At 46.5% G+C, this 19784-nt stretch overlaps 1 protein-coding gene across 1 annotated transcript in view; it reads right to left on the reverse strand.

Annotated features, from left to right (window-relative positions):
- Window positions 1-304: 304 nt before the first annotated feature.
- RAB22A (RAB22A, member RAS oncogene family) overlaps window positions 305-19784 on the reverse strand; it is a 39082-nt gene continuing 19602 nt past the window's right edge. Inside the window, exons 3-7 of the mRNA XM_081033425.1 lie at window positions 15068-15149; window positions 6591-6662; window positions 6396-6502; window positions 5682-5791; window positions 305-1316 (exon numbers count right to left, since the gene is read on the reverse strand). Coding sequence (XP_080889551.1) covers window positions 1219-1316; window positions 5682-5791; window positions 6396-6502; window positions 6591-6662; window positions 15068-15149 — 469 coding nt within the window. The 3' untranslated portion in view covers window positions 305-1218. The remainder of the gene's footprint in view (window positions 1317-5681; window positions 5792-6395; window positions 6503-6590; window positions 6663-15067; window positions 15150-19784) is intronic.

The raw sequence follows: 19784 nt of genomic DNA on the forward strand, positions 1-19784 counted from the left end.
TGTAAAAGGTGAAAGAAACTTATTACCAAGACCAGGTAAATGGCTTGCGCTCGGAGCTTCATTTTTTACCCCAAGGCTAGGAAGGGCCACTCAGGCTTGTCAAAGTGCCATATGTCTGTATCATGATTTCCAGATGGGATTTTGGGGGGAAGGGTACAAGGGAAGGCAGCGAAATCTGTAAAGATTGTAGATTGTAAGCGGAGTGTTCCAGGCTTTCGCACAGCGTCAGTGAGCTTCAGAGAGTCCCCTGTGGACAGGCTGAAAACTGGGCGGGCACAGGCCAGACGTGCAAGATGAAATGGAGTGTTGGATGAAACATAGAATTTATTAATGTATTCACATAATTAATAATTTTTAAGCAACGGTCTCATAAATATAGACTACGACTTTACATACGCTAAGCAACAGATAACTGTTTTCATCACCAAAATATTTGGGTTAAATAAAAAATTGACAGCATTTACACCACTTTCTTCACTTTCTTTTTCCTCCTTTTTAAACCATTGTGAGTCATTTTAAACATATGCAATTCAATTTATTCCAGGCAGCTCCTCTACCACCACCATCCTGATCATGAGAGCTTATTAAAAAAGGTGCCAATAATGAGTTTGGTGACATGTACAGGACAGGTCAGAATGCAAACCTAGGGTTAGCCACCATCTGTTCTTATTGTTAATTTACTGTGTGTATCCTGGGCTAATGTATTCAATGAAAAGTGCTTTGGAGATGGAGGGGATGAAATCACTTCCATCAGTCCTATAAATAACCCATTTTACCTCCAAATAATAATTGCCATCCCTCCACTTAGCGATATCCTACCACATTTTAAAGGATAACAGTGGTAACGGGAAACCAAAGAAATTATAATCTCCACAAAGTCTTTTTCCCCCCTCAAGAACCACGAAAGTGCTAATTTTCTCTTTACAAATGTTACATAAAATCTTGATTACAAAACTCCTCCACAATTTAATCCTACCCTCCATACAATTACATGTTCCTTTTCAGCGAAGTCCAAAGCCGACCGTGTAGTCCCTTTGTACACCAAAGTCTTTACATAACAGAAGTCCACACATATTACTGCTCAGTGTTCAGAGAGGAAACAGAACTGGTCCATTTCTGACTTTGTTTTTGCAAAGGAGACCCGAGCCCGGCTAGGTGAAACCCCGCTGTGCGCTGTCAGGCCCACCTACTTGGGCCGGAGCCTGAGGGGAGGCTCAGTCAGCAGCAGCTCCGCTTTGGCTCTGAAGGCTGTCTTCCAAGTTTGAAGCCCTTCCCGCCGCAAGGCGGGTTGGCGTCAGTGGATGGAATTCTTCGACCTAAACCAAGAGGGAAGGGAATGAGCTTTAACTTCCCCAATCTGCTCCTTCTCAGACACAACCGTTCTGTAGATGCAATCTGACAGGTTTCATTAAAATAGAAACAGTTTAATGAACTTTAAATTTTGGAATGACTTTAGATTTACAGAAAAGTTGCCAAGATAATATGGAGTTGCTGTACACCCCTCACCCAGTTTCCCCTAATGTTCGTATCTCATGTCACCACAGGACATTTGTCAAAATGAAGAATTCAACATTGGCACATGGTTATTAACTGAACTCTCGACTTGTTTTCAGATGCCACCAGTTTTTCCATTAATATTCTGTTTCCATTTCAGGGCCCAAACAAGGATATTACGTAGCATTTATACAACCTTTTTTACTACAAAAAAAAACCAATGCATGTTAAAAACGTCTTGTTTTAGTAGCTTTATGTGCACATGACTGTCCTGTATGTGGCAGAGGCCACCTTCCAGGCATAGGTGTGCATGGACATGCACGGTACACGCACCTGTACCTGTCCCTTTCTGAAGCCCAGGTAGGAGCAAACTGCACACTGTTCCCACCTCGCTGCTCTCATTTTATGTCCTGGGGACCTCCCACCACCGTGCCTGGAGAGCCGCTGCACGCTTTGGCAGAGCTCTGAGAAATTGCATTCTATGGATATACCGTCATTTACTTAACCATTCCCCGCCAATGGGGATATTATTTCATTAGTTTCTAATATTTGGATGCTACTAAGAACGATGCAGAAAGTACCTCTGTGAACCTGAGTGGTTGTGTGGGGCCAGTTACGGGAGTGGAAGAGCGGGGGCATGCTGCTCTGCTCCTGGGTGTTTATCTGACACATACACTGTATTCCCGGGTCTACCGAGCACACGTGCAGGAAGGATGCGCAGTTTCAATTTTGACAGATGCTGCCCATTGCTCCCTGAAGAGTCTGCGCCACTTCATTCTGCCACCAACCACGTGTGAGAATGACCAGGTTTCACTTTACTGCTCCATAAAGCATAACGTCAGTTTTGAGAAACCGTAGACGACCCATCACGTCCCCACCTGGTAAGCTCAGGGTTGTTTCTTACACAGGCCTTTCCTGACGCACTCCCCCTTCGGAACTCTCCAACACCTCACACACTGAAATCAAATCAGGGCGTCAGAAGCATGCTGCTAGGTGTTGGTTTACGCAACTATCCCCTCAAATTCGACTCTTAGCTCTTCGCCGGGAGAGCTCCTGTTCTCCATCTTTCTGTTTCCAGGATTATCTAGCACAGTACCTGCACTGAGGTATTTTGAAAACACGGAATGACCTGGCACGCGCTTTTTGGCAAGAACAAGGCTGACATGGACTCTGCCAGCTCTCAGATCCTTGGTCGCCAAGCCGAGAGCTTCCAGCATGGAGCAGCTGCAAACCTGTGTGGGCAGGACACGGCTCGGTGTCCGCACGACCAGAAAGTGGCCCCCACTATGTCCTAACACCACTTTTCAAATCCTCCCCATGCTGTTGTGAATAAACTGCCAATTCATTTAAAAACTTTAAAGCTTCTGGTCATTACATATTTCTCAACAAATGGATACTGGAAATACAGCTGGGACAACAGAGCCATCTCTGAAACATTTGCAGAAAAAAGCAGAGAACATCTTGATGACCTAGAAACAGGCAATGATTTCTTAAACTGGAGTCAAAAAATGTTCACCATAAAGGAAACTAAGGACAAACGGGATTCTATTAAGATTAAAAAATCCAGTTCATCAAAGGAGTTGATTCAAAAATCAAAGTCCAGGGGGCCGGCCCGGTGGCTCAGGCGGTTGGAGCTCCACGCTCCTAACTCCGAAGGCTGCCGGTTCGATTCCCACATGGGCCAGTGGGCTCTCAACCACAAGGTTGCCGGTTCAGCTCCTCGAGTCCCGCAGGGGTTGGGGGGCTGCGCCCCATGCAACTAAGATTGAACACAGCACCTTGAGCTGAGCACCTTGAGCTGAACACCTTGAGCTGAGCTGCCTCCCGGATGGCTCAGTTGGTTGGAGCGCATCCTCTCAACCACAAGGCTGCCGGTTCGACTCCCGCAAGGGATGGTGGGCTGCGCCCCCTGCAACTGGCAACGGTGGCCGGACCTGGAGCTGGGCTGCACCCTCCACAACTAAGACTGAAAGGACAACAACTTGGGGCTGAACAACACCCTCCACAACTAAGATCGAAAGGACAACTTGACTTGGAAAAAAGTCCTGGAAGTACACCCTGCTCCCCAATAAAGTCCTGTTCCCCTTCCCCAGTAAAAAACAAAACAAAACAAAAACCTCAAAGTCCAGCCACACAGCAGATCTTTCCAGCGCACATAACCAACAACTGGCTCACATTCAAAGTAAACTATGAACCTTAAAAAAAGGCAGGTAACCCGATGGGAAAACAGGCAAAATGTCCCAGGAGAGGTTACCCTGGTGGTACATAAACATAACACCTGGAAAAGCGCTCAACTTCATTTATGCCATGGAGATGCAGGTCACTACCCCCACGAGAAGAACAGAGACTGGCATCCCCACACCCCACTGGTGCGAGTGCCAACCGGCACCACCATGGTGAACCATTTGGCAGTGAACGTGCGCTGAACCCCCTGGGTCCCGACGTGAGTGCGGATGACAGCAGTGTACTTAGTGTGACAATTCCTTGAGCTTTATACTTCTGACAGGAGCGTTTCGATTTCAGTAAAAAGCAAGCAGGCAGGCACGGTGCTAACGCAGTTTTACAACAACCAGTAAATGATAAACTCAATCTACATCTCTAAATTTTTCTAATCTTTGTGAACACATATTTTTTATTTTTCAGCTAAAATGAGTACGTACGTGCTCTTTTTGATATATGAATTTTCACTGTTGGTATAGTTCACTACCTGCCCGCTTTCAACACTGAAAAGCGAGAATAATTCTAGCACACTCATGACACCACACACTTATAGACTTTTTAGCTGGAGCTGTGAAGAATCTGTGACCGGCCTCACGTTGCCTTGCAAGAAAGCACCTGGGTAACTGCTATTTACAGTCCAGGAAGACAGGAAATAGCATGACGGTACCGTGGAAGCGAAGGGGCTGGACTGCAGGCTAAAAAGCAGCAGCCCGCTGGCCACACCTGCCGCAGATGGGCTTGGCAGGGCTGTACAGTACTCTGGAAATATCTGAATTACATTTGGCCACATCGAACCAATGAGACATGTTACATAAAATCCATATCTCTGCTTCTCTGAACAAACTAAAATCATCAAAAAATAAAAATAAAACAAAAATAACTCCAGCAATGGGGCAACCAGAGGTTTCAAGTCCAGGGTGGCCCTACTGTGGGAGCTGGGCCCACACCTGTCAGCTGTCAGGGGCACCAGGGCTTTCTGCCGCCCCCCATCCCAGGGGCGCTGCAAGTCATGCCCCCTTCTCCACAGGATGGCCAGGCCCACCCGGCTGCAGCAATCTCACAGCCACCCAGACAACAAAGCCTAATGAGTGAGTTCACCAGCCCCGACACGTGCCTGGATGGCTCTCTCCTGTTCTCCGCCCGCAGATCCGACACGTTCAGTTAACGTGAAGCCCCGCTCTCTGCACGGCCAGCTCAGGCCAATCTCAGCTCCAATATCTCACCTCCAGAGAGGCCTTTTCCCTGGGCACCTGCAGACACTCTCACTCCGTCCCATATTATTTTCTTCTTCTCACTGCTCATCTTCTGAAAGGATCTGACTTATTTTTGTGTTCACTGTCCCTGCAGGAGCATTAGCTCCAGGAACTTAGGGGCCTTGCCTACCTTGCTCAGCTGTCTCCCCGGAGCCTGGAGCAGTCCTCAATAAACATTCTGATGAATTTGAATGAAATGAATAAACATAGATACAATCTGTAGAGGATCCCAAAGGTATGCAGCAGCCTCTCTCCCATCCAGTGTCATCATATTAACACTTCTGGAAAGGGAAGGGGGAGGGGTGGGGAACGAGGTCTTCACCTTTTACTCGCCTAGTATTAATTTTTGAGGGTTTGCTTACAGTGGAATCCCACATGCATTTTATTTCCCCGTATTTATTTTGCTAATCTGCAATGGCTTTGGATGACTAATTGAAACACATCAAGAGAGAAAGAGGGAGAGATGACCTCGGGGCCCTGGGCACTATTTCCTCAGCGGCAGCATTCTTAATAGAAGGGCCACATCCTCAGGCAGCAGCTCTCCAGCAATTACCACACGATGGAAAACCGCTGTCCCTCTGACAGTCTCAAATCTCGTTCCACTGACAACAATACCAGAGACTAGACTAGCACACGGAGGGAATTTTATCCCACAAGATAATTCTGTTTCATGTTGCCCTGCACAGAGGAAAGCCGTAAGGCACAGATACTCACTAATTTCTATAAAGAGTTCATTTATGTTTATCGCATTTTTCGCGCTGGTCTCTACGAAAATTGCACGGATGGAGTCGGCGTAATCCTTGGCGTCTCTCTCCAGGACTTCTCTGGAAGGCGACAGTTGCACATCAGAAATGCTACCCGTCAAGAACGTAAAGTTACCCCCACCCACCCAGGGATTCAGCAGGTTCATGATGACAAAGGGTGTCAGGAACGGCTGGTGAAGCCCTTCCACCCGATCCTCAGGATCATACCACATCTGGGGCTAAACAAAACGCACCTGGTGGGGTGGCCAGGGGGTGGCAGGGCTTTCTCCCCCCCGCCGCCCCCCCAGAAGTAAAGCCCCACACTTTGGGAATTACAGAAGTGGTCCACAGAAATTGCCACTAAGTGCGCTTTCCTAAAAATACGCTTTCCCCATTAACATTTCCCATGTCATGGGAGCTGGGGGCTATGCTCATCTCAGAAAATGTCATTTTCAATGCAACCAATGTTTAAATAAATCACACACCGGTCTATATACATAATCTAACTTGCTCCAAATGTCCGAACTCTTAATTTTACCCTGCAACTTCAGGACTCCAACTACAAATGGGAAAGGAATTTTTCAACGTCAGAGATAAAATAAAAGCAAGATTCTTATATTGGATATTGCTCAGTAAGGAAAGGAACACAGAACCAGCATTGTAGTCTCCTGGTCTAATAACTTACCTTACATCGATAAGGTCACACTTATTTCCTGCAATGGCAACTACAATATTAGGTGGGCCGTGCTGTCGAAGCTCTTTTACCCAATTCTTTAATGTTGAAAAAGTCTCCTGTAACACAAAGGAGGAGAGCCACTGCAGAGCTAAGCCACCAGGAGAGTTGCCAAGCAGTCTAAAGGACAGGGTACAGAAGGCTTACTTCTTTCGTGATGTCGTAAACAATTATGGCTGCAGCTGACCCTCGGTAGTACATTGGTGCTAAGGCACGGAACTGCAGAGAAGGGGGGAAAGAAACAACAAAATGGGGAAAGGTGGTTAAATGTTTCTTACTAGACTTCTAAGCCCATTATCCCTGCACAAAAGGTAATCTTTCTCTTAACCCAGAGATGACATGATGCTTTCAAGCAAATGACACACTGATTACCAAAAGCACAACTTTTCAAGTCATACTGAAAAATCTCTCAGAAGATACTTCAGAATACAGTTTTACTGCATTAAATATCGTGCTGTAAACAACTATTTCAGCTAAAACGGCTTTTTAATTGAACTCAGTGTTCCAATTCCCCAATTCATTTGTTCAATAGGCCTTTAAACTTTGGCTTTCCAAACTATTGAGGAGGTAAACATCACGCTGTAACGAGTTCTCCAGAGAAGTGGCTGCATTTGGGTGTCGTGAAGATGACCTCTAACCCAAATGCCACTGTACCACAGAGACCAGCTCTTGGTCTCCTGCGTCCATGGTCACATTCGCTACTTGGGTGAGTCCGTGACTCCCTTTTTTGATGTCTCCGTGCAGGCGGCAACACCAAGCGAGGGGCACATCTCATCTCATTTACATGAATTTAACTTTGTATGCACAGCTGCTTCCCACCACCCTTCCCCACCGGACACACAGAGGGAGGAAAGGCAGAGGAACAACAGTTTGAACAGCGAGGCTGATTTACTGGAATGTACGATGGAAAGGATCAAGCTGTGCCCCCACTTGCTCTCACTTCCTGGGCTTCCTGCGCCTTCGGAATGTGCACGGAACGTGCTGCCAGGGAGTGTGATGGCAATGCTCAAAGACAAGAATTTCACCTGTATTTAATCTTCGTCTCACGCCCCAACTCTGGCACCTGATCCCCACCTATAGTGTGACCCCACCGGACTCACCCTGCTCTCGGTTCTGGTGGCTGAGCCCTCAGCTCGGGAAGGAGCTGTCCCCAGAAGGGAGCACCTGGGGCGCAGAACAATTCACACACAGGAGGAGTCTGCAACTTCTTAGCCCAGGGGCTTAACCTTTGGCTTTGCAACTTCCTCATGAATTCGAGTTTCAGGGAAGAAAGTGAAATCATGACTGACTCCATGAGGGAAGACAGCCAGCCTGGTTAGTACACCGTTTTTCCCTGGGGCCAGCACCCGCACACAGCAGGCAAGCATGAGCGGTGGACAAGTGGGTTAGAACTGTTCAAATGGGATGATGCCGCACGAAAGCCAGACTCAGGTGGCCGGCCACACACAGGAAGCCTGAGTCGTCTTTGTGAGAAAGATCCTGCCTCGGGGGTGAAAGCCTGCTAGCTTCCAATACAATATACTAGGACATCTTAGAGAGGAAGAACGAAAATAAAGGCTGTAAACAAGAAAACAGTACAGAAGAGGAACGTGCATTGCTGGGTGGAAAGACTGGACTGACTGCCATGGCGGAGGACAATGGGCCCACAGGGAACAAAGGCCACGCACCTTAGCTTTCCTTGCAGGTGTTTGGGAAGGTAACATTCATATAGAGACGTGCAGAGGTCTTCAGTTGAATAAATATCTTAAGTTTGGATGAAATGGCATGGGTATGTGTACATCCATGAAGCACTATCCCAAGGCAGAAAACGTTTCTATCAACATAACATTCCCCCACGCTCCTCTGATCAGACCCTTCTTTAACCCTGATAATAACGCTTGTCTTCAAATCTAATTTATTGCCACTGATGGAACCACAATGGTTTCCTTTTCCATTCTCTTATTTTTCAAGCCGCCCCGTTTTTATTTAAGATAATCCTCTTTTAAGCAGCACATGGTCTGACCCTGATGTTTGATCCAATCTGACAACCTCTGCCTTTTAGGTGGGACGTTCAGTTCCTTTACGTTTAGTGTACTTATTGATACATTTGGTCTTACTGATATTATGTCTACCATTTTGCCATTTGCTTTATATCTGCTCCACTAAGAAAAGGGCTCTTGTTCCTTTAATCCCCTCTTTTGCTTTAACTGAATATTTTTAGTATTTCATTTTAGTATATTAGTTTGTCCATTGGCTTTTTAGCTATACCTTCTTGTATGACTTTTAAGTGGTTGCTGTTGTAACTACATAGATTTTTCCAGTCTACTTAGAGTTTAAAATGTACTACCTCAGGGAAACCATTAAGAGCGTGGTGGAAGTCTAATTCTTTTATCCCACCGTCCTATGTACTACTGTTGTCAAGTATTTTAAATCTCCACACACTAGAAACTGTACAATCCAATGTTACAATTTTTGCATGAAACAGCTGGTAGTCTTCTAAAGAAGCTGAGAAGACAAAACGATAGTCTTCTGCATTCCCCATTTCCAGTGCTCACTCCTCTCCCCATGGAGCTGAGTTACCATCTGGTGTCATCCCCCTCAACCTGAGAAACCTCCTGCTGCTGCCTCTCCCTGGCCACTAGTTTTCTAAAAGTGCCATTCCTTTGACCCCATATTTGAAAGGTCGTTTTGGCACATTGACAGACTGACTCTTTTTGCTTTCAGTACCTTAGAGATACGGTTGCACGGTCACCGGGCCTCCAATGCTTCCGTGGGAGGTTAGCCACCACTCACACTCGTATTGCTGTTCCCTGTACCTCATGTGTCTGTTACCTCTGGCTGCTTTCAGGACTTTTTCTCTTGAGCTTTGGTTTTCGGCAGTTTTCTGATAACGTGTTTCCTCCGAAAATAAGACCTAGTCAGACAATCAGCTCTAATGCGTCTGTTGGAGCAGAAATTAATATGAGTCTTAATATATGAGTCTTATATTAGTTTTTGCTCCAACAGATGCATTAGAGCTGATGGCCCAGCTAGGACTTATTTGCAGGGAAACAGGGTATAACAAGATGTGGTTTTCTTTGTCCTTATGGCTTTGCTGAACTTCTTGGATTTGTGAGTTGGTATGTTTCATCAAATTTGGTAAATTTTCAGCCATTATTTCTCAAAATATCTTTTTTCCTGTCCTGGGTCTCCTTTCACTCCTGGGTTTCCAGTTACACAAATGATAGATTGTTTGAATTTGCCCCTACAGTACTGAGACTATGTTCATTGTTTTCCCACTCTTTCTCCATTCTTCTCATTGGTTAATTTTTGTCACCCATCCAGTGGATTTTTCATTTCAGGTATCACAGTTTTAGCATTTCCATTTGATTTTTATTTTCCATTCTGTGGGAGATTCCCCATCTGTAGTAAGTAGATAAGACTCCTTTCCCTTCAACCTGTGTGCACACTGAAACGATCTTTATCTTCTGAGGGCAGGAAGGTCCGGTTGCTGAGTACTCATCCTGAGGGTGGTTTCACATGCGGTCAGGGCAGGTTGATGCGGGTCTGCCTTTCGTCCTCCGCCACGGTCTCTGCTCCTAAGCACGGTCCTCTGAAGTTCCACTGGAAGCCGAAGGTGTTTACCAGTCCCTCCAACGTGGCAGGACTGGACTGCACTCAGTGCTGCCATCCCTCTAGCTGCTGCTTCCTAGTGGGTCCTGTCGTGTTGCCCCTGTGCATTCATTCACAATTTGGGAGTCAGGAAAAGACTTGAAGGGAATTTACAAACAGATCTGAGGGCTTCCCTCCTTGTTGGATCCATCTTTTCTGGGATTTGCCTCCTGTTTTTTCAGTTGCTCTGGCAGCCTTAGTGTCTGTCCCCAACTCTACAAGCTAAAGGGTGGGCTTTCTGCTGGGGTCCTAGTCACCTGGTGCCGCATGGACTGGGCAGTGCCCTCTGGGGAAAGGCCACAAATCTGTGAGCATCAGCCACCCGAGTTCCCTTTTCAGTCTCTGACTGCATCTGGTGGCTCGGTAAGGCCGTCAGACCGTTGTTTGAATGTATACTCCAGAGTTTATACATACAACCATTGCCTGTGGGAGGGTGAGTCCGTTACAAGGCATTCCTCCTTACTGACACTGAAACTCTTTGTGTCCTTTTGTGTGAAGAAAGAAGGTGGCAGCTTAAAAAGAAACTCAAGGGACATCAGCACCAAATCTGTTCTAGATCAGGGATCCTCAAACCTTTCCTGGAAAGGGCCAGATAGTAAATATTTTAGGCTTTGTGGGTCATTTGGTCTTTGTTCCAACTACTCAATTCTGCTACTAAAGAGCGAAAGCAGCCATAGATACTATGTAAACAAACAAGAGTGGTGGTTGCATTCCAATAAAACTTTATTTACAAAAACGGGCAGCAGGCTGGATTTGGCGCATCTGGCGCACAGGCCACCGTGCTGACCTTAGCTCTTGATGACACTAAACTACTCTACTTATTCCTGATTTTAGACCCGAGAAAGATTCCTCACGTGACTGCTGTAACAGTAAACGAGTTCATGCCTTCCCGTTGCTCTCACCTCTGGAAACAGTCATCAAGAGAAACCACATTAAGATTCAGGACCATAAGTCTTTAAGGACTGGATGCAGTGTCTACTTGACTTTGGTTAAGCAGCTTTCTTTTATACGATCCCAGACCAACTGTTGGAATTCTTGGTGCCACTTTTATGGCGTCTTTACGACATGTATTTGTGGTGCTTATTTGTGCACGGTCCCCATACTAATGTAGGAATCCTTGTTAGTGAAGGGTGATTGGTGGGAAAATGTCCCTTAAAATGAATTTATTAAGGGTAGATAATAGGGAAAAAAGGTCTGACAAAGGCTCTATCTTGAGAAAACAAATTTAAAATTATGAAAACAAGTTTCATTTTATCTGGTATTTGAAAAATCTTAGGTTTGTCGTTGCAACCAGGAGCTAGTTTCCTGAAGGAATACTGAATCAAAGCTGATCAATAATTTGACTGTGATTCTTCTGATAAAACTATATACTAATGCAATATGAGAGCTTTTATTTCATTTTTGAATCTCCTAGTCAAAAAAAAAGAGTAATTTTTACAAAACTGTTTGAGGGCTCCATCAGTTTCCTCAGGCCTCTTCATCTTTTGATACACAAATTGTTATCTTCTGCAGCACTTCTACCACCATCCTGATCAGTACTTTTCTCTTCATTTAACAAGATGCCTACCATCACTGGCTTTGCATGACATTTGCAACGTTCTCCAAAAATCACTTTCACTGATGCAATGAAATCACTTTGCAGTCAATTCCAACCAGGTTATGAGGAAGACAACCCGTCTGTCAAAATTATATGCAGCAACAGGTGCAAGGGTCAAAATGCGGAAGATATTTGAATGGTCAGTTTATTAAAACGGTTTTCCTTTTATGACGAGTTTCGGTTCCACAGTGAATCTTATTACCACAGAGAACGGAATAACAAATGTGCAAATACCAGAAATTTATAATTCGAGGCATGCAATACTCACAAGGTAAAAGTAGGCAGAGGGTCTGTCCTTCTATGTGCCAAAGTAGGGCTGGCAATCAGTCGACATAAATCCACTGGCATCAACATTGTGTGCCAGGGGCTGAGAGCACAGGCATGAATAGTCTCTGCCCCCAAAGAGCTTACAGTCGAACAGCAGATAAACAAGTAAAAGAACAGGTGATGGATGGTTCAGGACACACAGAAATATGCCGAAGAGTTTATGTGCTCATTGGTCCACCCAATATGTGGGCACCAGCTGTAGGGCAGGCACTCTGCAGGCCCCAGAACACAGCCGGAACCAGGCACTGTGGTCCCACAGTCTGCGGTGAGGCTACAGGTAAGTAGACTGAAGTCTACTGACAATGTCGGATGATGGGTCTGAGGAAGATCAGGGCCAGTGGTGGAGAACGAATGGGGCCCTGTCGAGGTATGGATGGGGCTGGGTACGCTCTGAAGGTGCACCAGGTAGCCTGAGACCAAAGGCTGGTGAGTAATCACTGGCCGTCACCCAGTGGAGGGAAGAGAAAGTTCCAGCAGAAGAAGCGACGTGTATAAAGGCCTGGTGGCCAGAGTCTGAGGAACTGAACTCAGTAAGGGAGAGGGATGGTGGACCGGGACGGCACCGAGGAGAGCCAGCGGCAGTGACTGAGGGCAGTGAGTACGAAGATCATAAAGCAGCGTCTGATTTATGTTGTCAAGAAATTCCTCTCGGTCCTGTGGGGAGACGTGATGTAGGGTGGTGGGGCTGGGAAGAGTGACAGCAGGGAGACTGGCTAAAAGGCTAATGGAACACGTGGGTGAGAGCGAGTGGGGGCTGAGAGCAGAATGCAGCAGTGGAGATGAAGGGAAGGTAACGCATCTGAGACACACTGGAAAGATGGGACTGCCAGGACGTGCTGATGGAGCAAACGTTGGGGCTGTGGGGAGGAAGAATCAAAGGTGATCCCGGATTCGGGAGTGAGCATAGTGGGCGTATGGCAATGTGGGTACTTATCGGAGGACAGCGGGATGGTTAGGAAAGCCCCCCTTGACGTGACATCAGAGGAGGGTTTTGAAGGCTGACTATGAGTTTTCTAGACTAACAGTGGGCGGGGGGTGCTCCAAGCAGGGGGAGCAACAGCACATGGGTACGAGGGGATGAAACTGTCTGCGCACTGGGGATGCAGAGGCAGTCTGGTCCTAGAGGATACCTGGTGGGAGGTGGTGCAGATGGAGTGTGGCTGCGGCTGGACGGGCAGGACCTCGAAGGCTTTGCCCAGGACCAGCTAGCAGCCAGAGCTCACAGAGCTGTCCTGGATGATGCTCACAGCATTTCAAATGATCTGTGACTCGCTGTTAGATGCTTAGCTTCTTTTAAACATGGTGATCTGGCGACCTTGGCATGTACTCTTGTGGGGCAACAGCTGGCTGGAGGGAGTGCTTACCAGCTGGGGCTGCTCGCCGGTCTCCCAGCATGGACGGGTTCTGCTGGCCAGTTCTCTTGACCCCTGCCTGCTCGTCTAATTTACATACCCTGTATGAGCCCCCAGCTAAGAGATCATGCTTCAGGTAGGGGTGAGGCAGATTTGCATCTTAGAGCAACTATTCCTGGTTCAGAATCAATCAGAAGTGAGGAAAGGAAGAAGCAGGAACCAGTGAATTACAAAACTTACAGAATCCCACTATTATGGCAGCAGTAGGGGAGAGGCACAACCCTTGTGTTCTTTATGGTCTAGAAAAAGATGCTATACATCATTGTGTTACCAGGCTAGGCTCTGACTTGAAGCATGAAGGAATCTACATGATTGTTTAGGATGAGGGTTTTGCTGTATCATCAAATACAAGGGAGGGGGTAACTCCCTTGTATTTCGGGATTCTGTGAAAGGGCCCATGTATTACGAGCATGCAGAGCCGCACACATTCTTGGCTCTTAGGACAGACACCTGAGTCATGTCTATAGCTCTATTCGGGAGGCTCTGTGGGAAGCAACACTTGGGGAGGACGGAAGAGTGAGGGCCAGCATGGCCTAGCTGCCCTAAACGCTCCATTCTAAATGCACACCGCCAACAAAAGAGAAGATGGGGAACGGGGAGACTAAGCGGGTATGTCTTACACGAGTAATCGGATCAGGGTGTGACATCAAGCATTAAAAAGAATCCCAGAAGAAACCAAACAGCAAACGTACAACATTAAATCTGTACAAATGTGTGGTGTCTACGTCTAGGACAACAGAAATAGCTTGTTTTGTTTCCCCCCATTTGTCTGTGGTGATTCTTGTCGGGTTTTATACTGCACACAGTATCTCTGCTGTCTTAGGTAAGCCCCTGATGACAGACTATTCCTCCTGATTACTTCGGGTATACTTTTAAGAGCTTCAGACAGCACTGCACATCCATCAGATGTGCTGTTCTGATAGTACTGTTTGAAAACAAAATTAAACAGCAGCTGAATAATGGGTGTCTGCCAGACACACCTCGACAGGGAAATCAGACTCAGGGCCCACCAGCGGGAAAGGGAAGCAGCGGACAGGTGTCTGTGCCCCTCCCCACCTTCCCACTCTTGCCTGATTTAGGCGGGCCCCCCCAAATCCTACCCTGCACTGGGATGCAGCGGGCCAGGCCCTATTCCGCTCCAGGCTCTTTCGTAAGCAGATAACCATCTTGGACAATTTTATCATCAGGCATTTATTAAGTACCTATTGCAAGGCACTGTGCTAGCTCATCCATTTCACTTACATCTCCAACTTTATATGCTGTAAAGTTCCCTCTTTAGCTTTTAAAAGGCGGCTATAAATGAGATGTGCTTACCTCTCCCTTTCCACCACTAATTCTTTTATATCTTTGCTAGAGGATGGAGCCCCAAATTACACACAAAGCTCTGAGCGGGATTTTATCAGGCCTGTTAGTCAGCATTTACTTTAAGACACTAAAAAGTATAAAAATGCCCTCAGTGCCCATTATCACTTTCTCCATCAGTGGACTTTGTGGCTCTAATTGAAAAGAAAAAGGCTGGTCTATGTAAACGGAAACAAATGTGTCTCGGTACGCAGAAGAGACGTGAGTAACGTGAAATGACAAGGTACATGGACAGTTCAATTGGAACTTTAATTTGGGCCTCAGAAAAACACATAGTAAATGAAAGAGCGACTTACTCGTTCTTGTCCAGCTGTATCCCAGATTAGGAATTTATGTAGCTCATTTTGGTACTGGACAGTCTTGGTCATAAAAGATGCCCTATAAAGAGAGACCTAAATGATCAGAACACAAATTATTTAAAGCACGTCGCCAGCCCCAGTTGGAAACATCACTTAGACTTAACGTTCAAACTCCTGCTCCACACTTTGCCCTAATTGTGGTCCTCTCTGGAGTATTTATGAGATGCAGATACTGGCTGCGTAGTCTGTGTCAAAACAAAGCATCAGGCACATCTGCCCAACAGAAAGAAAGAGTTCTCTGGCTTATGATTGCCTAAACATTACACCCAAAGAACCAAGAGATAATTTGGTAATCCAGACATTACCTGCCCTTGTAAACTATAGAAGTTGTTATTTTAATAGATGGTATCACGAGAAAACTTCCTAAAAACAACCTATGTGTCCAGGAAATGGCGCACTAGTAAAACTATTAGGACATTTGGGTCTGTCCTCGCCCATGCCCAAACCACATGGCCACAGAAACAGCCCAACAGGGCCGTGTAACACTAGAGTTACTAACACTAAGATGCCAAACAGGAGCAGGAAGACGGATGGAGAAGCAGCACCCTGATGGCCACCCGTGTTTCCGCAACGAACAGCCCTCACTGACCTCACGGGCCACCTCAGACATCAGGGCCTGGCCCAGCCCTCGACAAGAAAGGAGACATGGTGTACAGGCCACGTCGCGCGTTCTGAGGGACCACTCTGCCCAGGGGCCTTTGCAGGCAGGGCTTCCCACTAATTTTGGAGTCTCGTACTTTTGGGAGCAGCTCTGAGCAGCCGTGGTCGCCCCAAACACATGCTGGTCACCCTGGGGGCTCCTGGACACAGGTTCAGAAGCCTCGCCCTGGGCTGGGGCCCAGATCCATTACCGTCTCCTACTCTCCCCATCACCCAGAGCGCGCCCTCCTGAGAAGTCCTTTGTCTCCCAGGCTCCTCAATGCAACCAAGAGCCCAGAGATGATTCTGTCTTCTCTACTGGACAACAAGCCTTCTGGGGCCAAGGGCCAAGCTGTACTCTTGGAACCACACCCTAATCATCCAAATCCAATGGCTAGGCACCTTCAAATACGCTGACGCCTGACATAGTTGAGATTCAAGAAACAGATACATAAACTTCAAGAAACTGCAAGTTGAAATGGATAGAATGACTCTCTAAAGAGCCACTGAGGTTTCCAAGATGGCATGGAGTGTGTGTGTGTGTGTGTGTGTGTGTGTGATATTAAACATATTTCTTACTGTGGACTTGAAAACAAATAAAATAGTTAAAATTTGAAGAACAAAGACTCACTGAGCTTAGCTAAGTATCAGAATCCTTAGTTTTAAAAATTTAAACACTGCTACCATTGAATTCCTCGCGATATTTATGTAAATGCATGGTTAACAAGCGGCCTCCAAAACAGTGCCTGTCAGGAGGAGGGAAAGTGAGTCCGGAGGCGAGACCGCACTTTGGATAGGTGCTTTCACCGGTATTTATGTACTGGGAATTTACCCCTTGCTGGCCTTAGTAAATGCTTTGTGCATAGAACGTGCTCAATAAATGGTGACTGTATCAAGAAGTTTTGGCAACTCACTATGATTAAATCAGGACGTGCAGCATGATTTCTCACTTAGGAGAGATCTAAGCATTCAAACAGCCTTGTTTATTGTGAAGATTAAATAATATGATGTATGTGAAAGTGCTTTGTAAATTGCAAAGCACTACTCCTATACAAGGTATTATTATTATTATTAGTATTTAAAGGCAGCTCCGGGAAATGTTTTAGTTTAGACTTTACAATTAGTCCTAAAAGCTTGCAACTCAACTCTCCATCAATTATGGCCCTGGTGTTCCATTTAAGAGTGACAACAGGCATCCAATAGAGGTCTGTTAACAGAGCCAGTGTATTCAACACATCCATTTTGGCTGCTCAAAGAACAAGAAGAAATAAATATACTTGGAGTAGACAAAAAGCCGAGAAAGGTATATGTGACAATTAAAAGGAAATGTTTCATTATAGGATTAGAATTCGCTGCAGCTCAACCTGCCTGCCACCCATTTCCCTTCAGTGAAAGCACAGATGGATTCCTCAGGCAGGAGAAAGACAAAATGGCTGCTGTCGCGGCAGGCAAGTATCTGAAAGGATTAAACCCAACTTCCTGTCCCTGAGCCTAGGCCATCCTTCTAGCTCTCCCACCTCGGCAATCGCAACACACCCTTCCTACCTACACCAGTTTTCTTGTGCCGAAAGCTCTCTATTTGGGTCTTCACTTGTCGGCTTCTTGTCCTTCATCTCCGGCATCACAAGCTCACACTGCCAGTTCTTCAGGAATCTTGTCGGTCCTTCTGTCTCACCCACCCAGGAAAGCCCCAAATGACCTCTCCACTTGCTTCTTCTATCCAGTGGTGGGGTGGCTGCCGTGCTGCAGGCAAGTGGCCAAGCTATGCAGGCCAGTGTGAAGACCACCCTACGTTAGCTGGGCCTGCCTCTCAGACCTCTCATCCCACACAGCAATTATCCCACGTTCTTATGGCTCCTTTGCAGCTCCCCATCGCTTCCTGCTACCCTCCTCTTCAGGGCAATAGCTTATTTAGCCCTCTCAGAGAAAACAGAGATTAGAAACCCTAAGTCCCCCAACATGTCCCCCTGAACCTTCCCGACTTGAGAATAAACACATTTCCATTCCCACTGGCTGTGATTTCCACTTTTCTGACTCCGGCTGAGTCAGAGATATCTTTTCCTGATTCATCATCACCAAGACCCTGGATCAGGACCCCAGCACACCGTGCCTGGGCCACTGCAGTCAGACCTTGGTCGCACTGTCCCAGTCCCAAATCCGTCCAATTGTTCCTGTTTCTGCCTTTATACCAACTGTCCCTTCCCCTTGAATGCTTTATCACTGGCTCTCCCGTGGCAAGATGCTCCTCATTCTTTAGGTCTTAGGTCCAAGATCACAGAAAGCTGTGTGGTCCACCCAAACCAGGCAGCTTCCACCCTGACTTCACTCCACAACACACACACCATCCGTTTTGTCTTCAGGGCACCTACTACAATGTCTGTACACTGTCTGATTAGCTTATCATAAATAAGCTAATCAGCATAACTGTGGTTTTCTTTTCTTAATTCACCTGTCCAGTGTCTCACTCACCCATGAGAAATGTACACTCCAGCAGGGTAGGGGCCCTGCTGTACTTCTTCCCCTGTAATAGGGATGTCTTCCTCATCTCCTTCCGGTGCTCTCCTAGAATTCTGACAAAATATTTATCCCATCGTCCATAAGCCATTTTGCTTTCTTTACTCCAACGGTCGGCCACGCACTTCCCAAAGTGAGAAGTGCTACTCAAGGGCACACAGAGCTGAGATTAGAGATGACCCTGGGCTTTAACTGTAGCCCAGTGTGTGGCCTCCAGGGTGAGAGGCATGTGGTTCAACCAGCACAGAGCGGACCGTGCCCCAGGAGTCCTTCCTGTGCACTCAGCCACCAGTTCTAGCCCCTGTGCTAGGTGACAGGCAAAAATCCAGGCTTGAGGGAAGAGTCACCATGTCCCTCCATCACTCAGACTTCCGGGCTATCTCTGCCACTGGCTCGTGTTGAATCAGGTGTTCTTCCCCGCGGCTGGCTAACGTGAGGTGATCACACCTCCCCCACCTCTCCTCGAGCCCCACCCATGACTCCTCAGAGCAACAGGCATCTGTGTTGAGTTTTGAGAGTCTGAAATCTTGGCCTATCAGACCGATCATTTCGTTCTTCTCAGCACTTGGATTTGGTTCGTCTATGGAGTGGTAACACCTGGACACAAGATCATACAAGAGACGGGGTGTTGCCCAGCGTCTCTCCCACATGGTCCCTAGGGAGCTATGGGCTAGCTTGGGGGCAGAGGACCTCCTGCTGAGCTCACTTGAATGAATTCCTTCCCACAGCTTCACGTTTTTATCTGTTGAAAACAGTGCTTTTCTAAATCTGAGTGACTTTAGCTTAATTACACAATCTAAACACCATTTCAACAGGGTAAGGACAGGGCTCATTTCCACCCCATCCCAAGAGTCCCAAATTCCAAGTTCTCCATCAGAACATGAGGTCTGCCTTCCAAAGAACTGAAGCTGGTCTGCAAAGACAGTCTGTGCCCTTCGGTACTTGCACCCAATTTTGTAGAGCTGTCTGGTTCTTTATTTTATATTTAATCTACACTTGAAGCTCAACCCCTGGAATCAGTTCATACACTGGACTCTAATCTTCAAATGGGACTACTCCAACTTTCCCCTCCCACTGTCACTTGGACTCCAAGATCACTTCTTTAACATTCAAGTTAAATGATGCGGAGGGTATGATAACTTCAATATCTTGCTCTTTGAAAAATGGGCAATGGCTTCCTGCCATCCAAATGATACATTTTTATTTCCCAGCCTGCCATTTACTTGTCTGATAACCTTATTTTTCACTACTAAACCACCTCTCTTCACTCCGCCTAGGCAGGTCTTATTACCTCTTTAATCTAAAATCCCTACTAGCATTATTTCCTACACCTAGAATGCCTTTCATATACGTCTCCATTTTTCATGATATTCTAAAACTATGACTGTCACGCACACCAAGCAGTCATGATCTCTGGTCAGAGGACGTGTTCCCAACAAAAATACTTGTCACAAGGTGTTCTAAAATTTCTTTTCTTTAGGGGCAGTGGACATGTTTAGCT

The sequence above is a fragment of the Rhinolophus hipposideros genome (genome assembly GCF_964194185.1).
Source record: "Rhinolophus hipposideros genome assembly, chromosome: 22".
Taxonomy (NCBI): Eukaryota; Metazoa; Chordata; class Mammalia; order Chiroptera; family Rhinolophidae; genus Rhinolophus; species Rhinolophus hipposideros.